Here is a 2,427-nt window from a genome sequence, read left to right on the forward strand (position 1 = left end):
TACTTATGTTTTCATGTTAAACTCAAAGGATATTTTCATCAGCGTGGCATGAGCTAACGCACCTACTGTAAATACTCTACAAAAGACACACACCTACTCACACAAGTCGTATATCTGCAGATGGACATGCCTGTTGAATGAAAAGCAGCACGGTAATAACAGTGTGTGTGTGTGTGTGTATTGCCACGTAATTTATGGCGATTTTGTCCTTCGTAAAAAGGAGCAGCGGACTAACTCAAAGCAGCCTGCTCTTACTCTTGAGCCCGGACCTGAGGGCTGCACTAGGGGGCGATAAGAGACTAGATTCAAACTCACTAAACTCTTGGCAAGTGTCAGTGTTTCACCTCTCCCTTCCTCTGCAAACCCCCTTCTCTGCTTTCATTGGGTTGACTGGTTTTAGGCGTGTGTGCCAAGCTACTGCTTATCAAATGAGCAAGTCATAAAATACTAAAATCTGATATCTGACTCATCCTGGTGAACGAATGAGAGAAAAAGTTTATTAAATCAATGTGGAGCATGACTCATTACTCTTATTAAATTTTGGCAGAGGTTTCTAAACGTATTTTTATCTACCTTGCTTGTGCAAAATAATTGATTTTCTTTTCATGCCAATAGGTATCTCTGAACTGTAATCAGTGAAAATTGAGAGAGAAAGACGGGGACAGAGAGACAGACAGTGAGAAAGCAGTGGCCACTGAATCGCGTGACTGAGTGGTGTTTGTCCCTGAGGCTGGGCAGGGCTCTTTTTTCAGGCAAGCGGTTTTGCGGACTACCCTCCTCTCATTCCACACACAGACTAAAAGGGTTTGCAAGCGGGTGGCATAATGAGTGTGTTTGTGTGTGAGTGTGCACGCGCGCTTGTGCATGTGTGAATGCACATTAGAGGGGCCCTGTGGTGTGGAACCCGAATGTGAGTGTGAGAATGAAAGGGGGGGGGGGACAGATTGTGCATGTGTATGAGCGTGTGCGTGTGTGTTTGTGTGTTTGACGTCATGTTTGTTCACTCTGTGGTTGCGATGGCACCGTCCCTGACGCCAGATGCCCAAGAAAACTGCGTCCCAATTCCGTTCTGGCCCACTGAGTCAGGTCGTTAAAGAAGGAGAGAAAGACTGGCATGCACATACACACACATGCAAACACACGCGCACACGCTCAAGCACGCACACGCTGTGGCTCTTTGTGTGACTCTAAAACAGGGACACAGATTATTCATAAATTCGGGCTTTTGAAGTTTTCAAACCTGTGATCACTGGTGAGGAACCGGCTCCAAACACATGTGCAAATAGAAGCTAACCGTCTATGTATGCACTCACCTCTGCACATGTACACACTCCCACTTGCACACATGCACAAACACACTGAAACTACCTCACCTTCAATTTCAAATGCGCAAAAAATTAAATTTTGATTAGAAAAACTATTTTTTATTTATTTATTCAGATACACGTGCAGACACCTAAACTATATCTAGTCCGTCCTAAATCCTCGTTACTGATTATATGTGCAGAAAAAAAACATAATGTCTCTGTCTTCATACATCCCGATCTGCCATCTCGTGACCTCACCCCCCCTCTCTAACCTGGTTGTGTGTCCGCAGCAGGCAGCACGTCTCCCTCTCCTGCTCCCTCTCCCTGGCCAGTCGTTTCTGCTCCTCCTGGAGCTGTTGTTTCTCCTCCTGCAGAAGCCGCATGGCCTTCAGCAGCTCCCTGCGCTCCTGCTGCGCCTCCTCCACTCGCTATAAAGCAGGAGAGAAGTTAAGGGTAAAGAGAGAGAAGGCGAGAATGGCAACTGATGTTGTATGATATATTGTGTGCTGTTTTTATGGAAGCCTAGAGGGACAATAATGTAATAGTTTATTAATGCCAAAAGGGGAATGTGTCCTCCCATCCACCACCTACTCAGTGAGGTCAGAGGTCAGGGTCAGGTCCAGAACAGCACTTGAGAATCTAGTAGGGATGTAGTACTTCGCTATAAGACCCTTTATTGGGGATCAAGATCCAGGAAGATGGAAAACTGATAAAGAAATATGTTCGTCTTCTGTGGCCTACCTCTAGCAGACCGGTCTTGGTGGTGACGACCAGTATGTCTGAGTTGCTGTCGTCCTCGGTAACAGTCAGCAGCTCCTCGGTGGGCGTGGCTGACCTGAACTGGAAGGGTGTGCTGGCTCCTCTGATGTCACCGGCATGTGTGACATAACAGAACTGGTAAAACTCTCCGTCAGACTTTGGTACATAATACCCTATGGTGCAAAGAGATAAGAGTGTGTGTGTTAAATCCACTTTTCGTTTCTAATTTGATTTAATATTCACTTCATCAAGTAGTACCTATTTCAGTTGATCAGGAAGAATTGAAAGTAAACCCGGTAAAAACATTTAAACAATATCTACATCTGTTCTGCTTCAAATGGAGAGAAACTACTACACTGCG

General features: G+C 45.4%; 1 protein-coding gene across 1 annotated transcript; it reads right to left on the bottom strand.

Moving 5' to 3' along the window:
- Positions 1-1,579: 1,579 nt before the first annotated feature.
- On the bottom strand, positions 1,580-2,239 carry LOC111652344 (tax1-binding protein 1 homolog; the record flags this gene model as incomplete). Its single annotated transcript, XM_023402595.1, has 2 exons — positions 1,580-1,735; positions 2,049-2,239. Coding segments are annotated over 2 exons (347 nt in total), but the record flags the coding sequence as incomplete, so codon positions are not given.
- Between the last annotated feature and the right edge of the window lie 188 nt (positions 2,240-2,427).

Source organism: Seriola lalandi, unplaced genomic scaffold, assembly GCF_002814215.2.
Source record: "Seriola lalandi dorsalis isolate HSWRI2012SDOR001 ecotype SW California unplaced genomic scaffold, Sedor1 jcf7180001973543, whole genome shotgun sequence".
Lineage (NCBI taxonomy): Eukaryota > Metazoa > Chordata > Actinopteri > Carangiformes > Carangidae > Seriola > Seriola lalandi.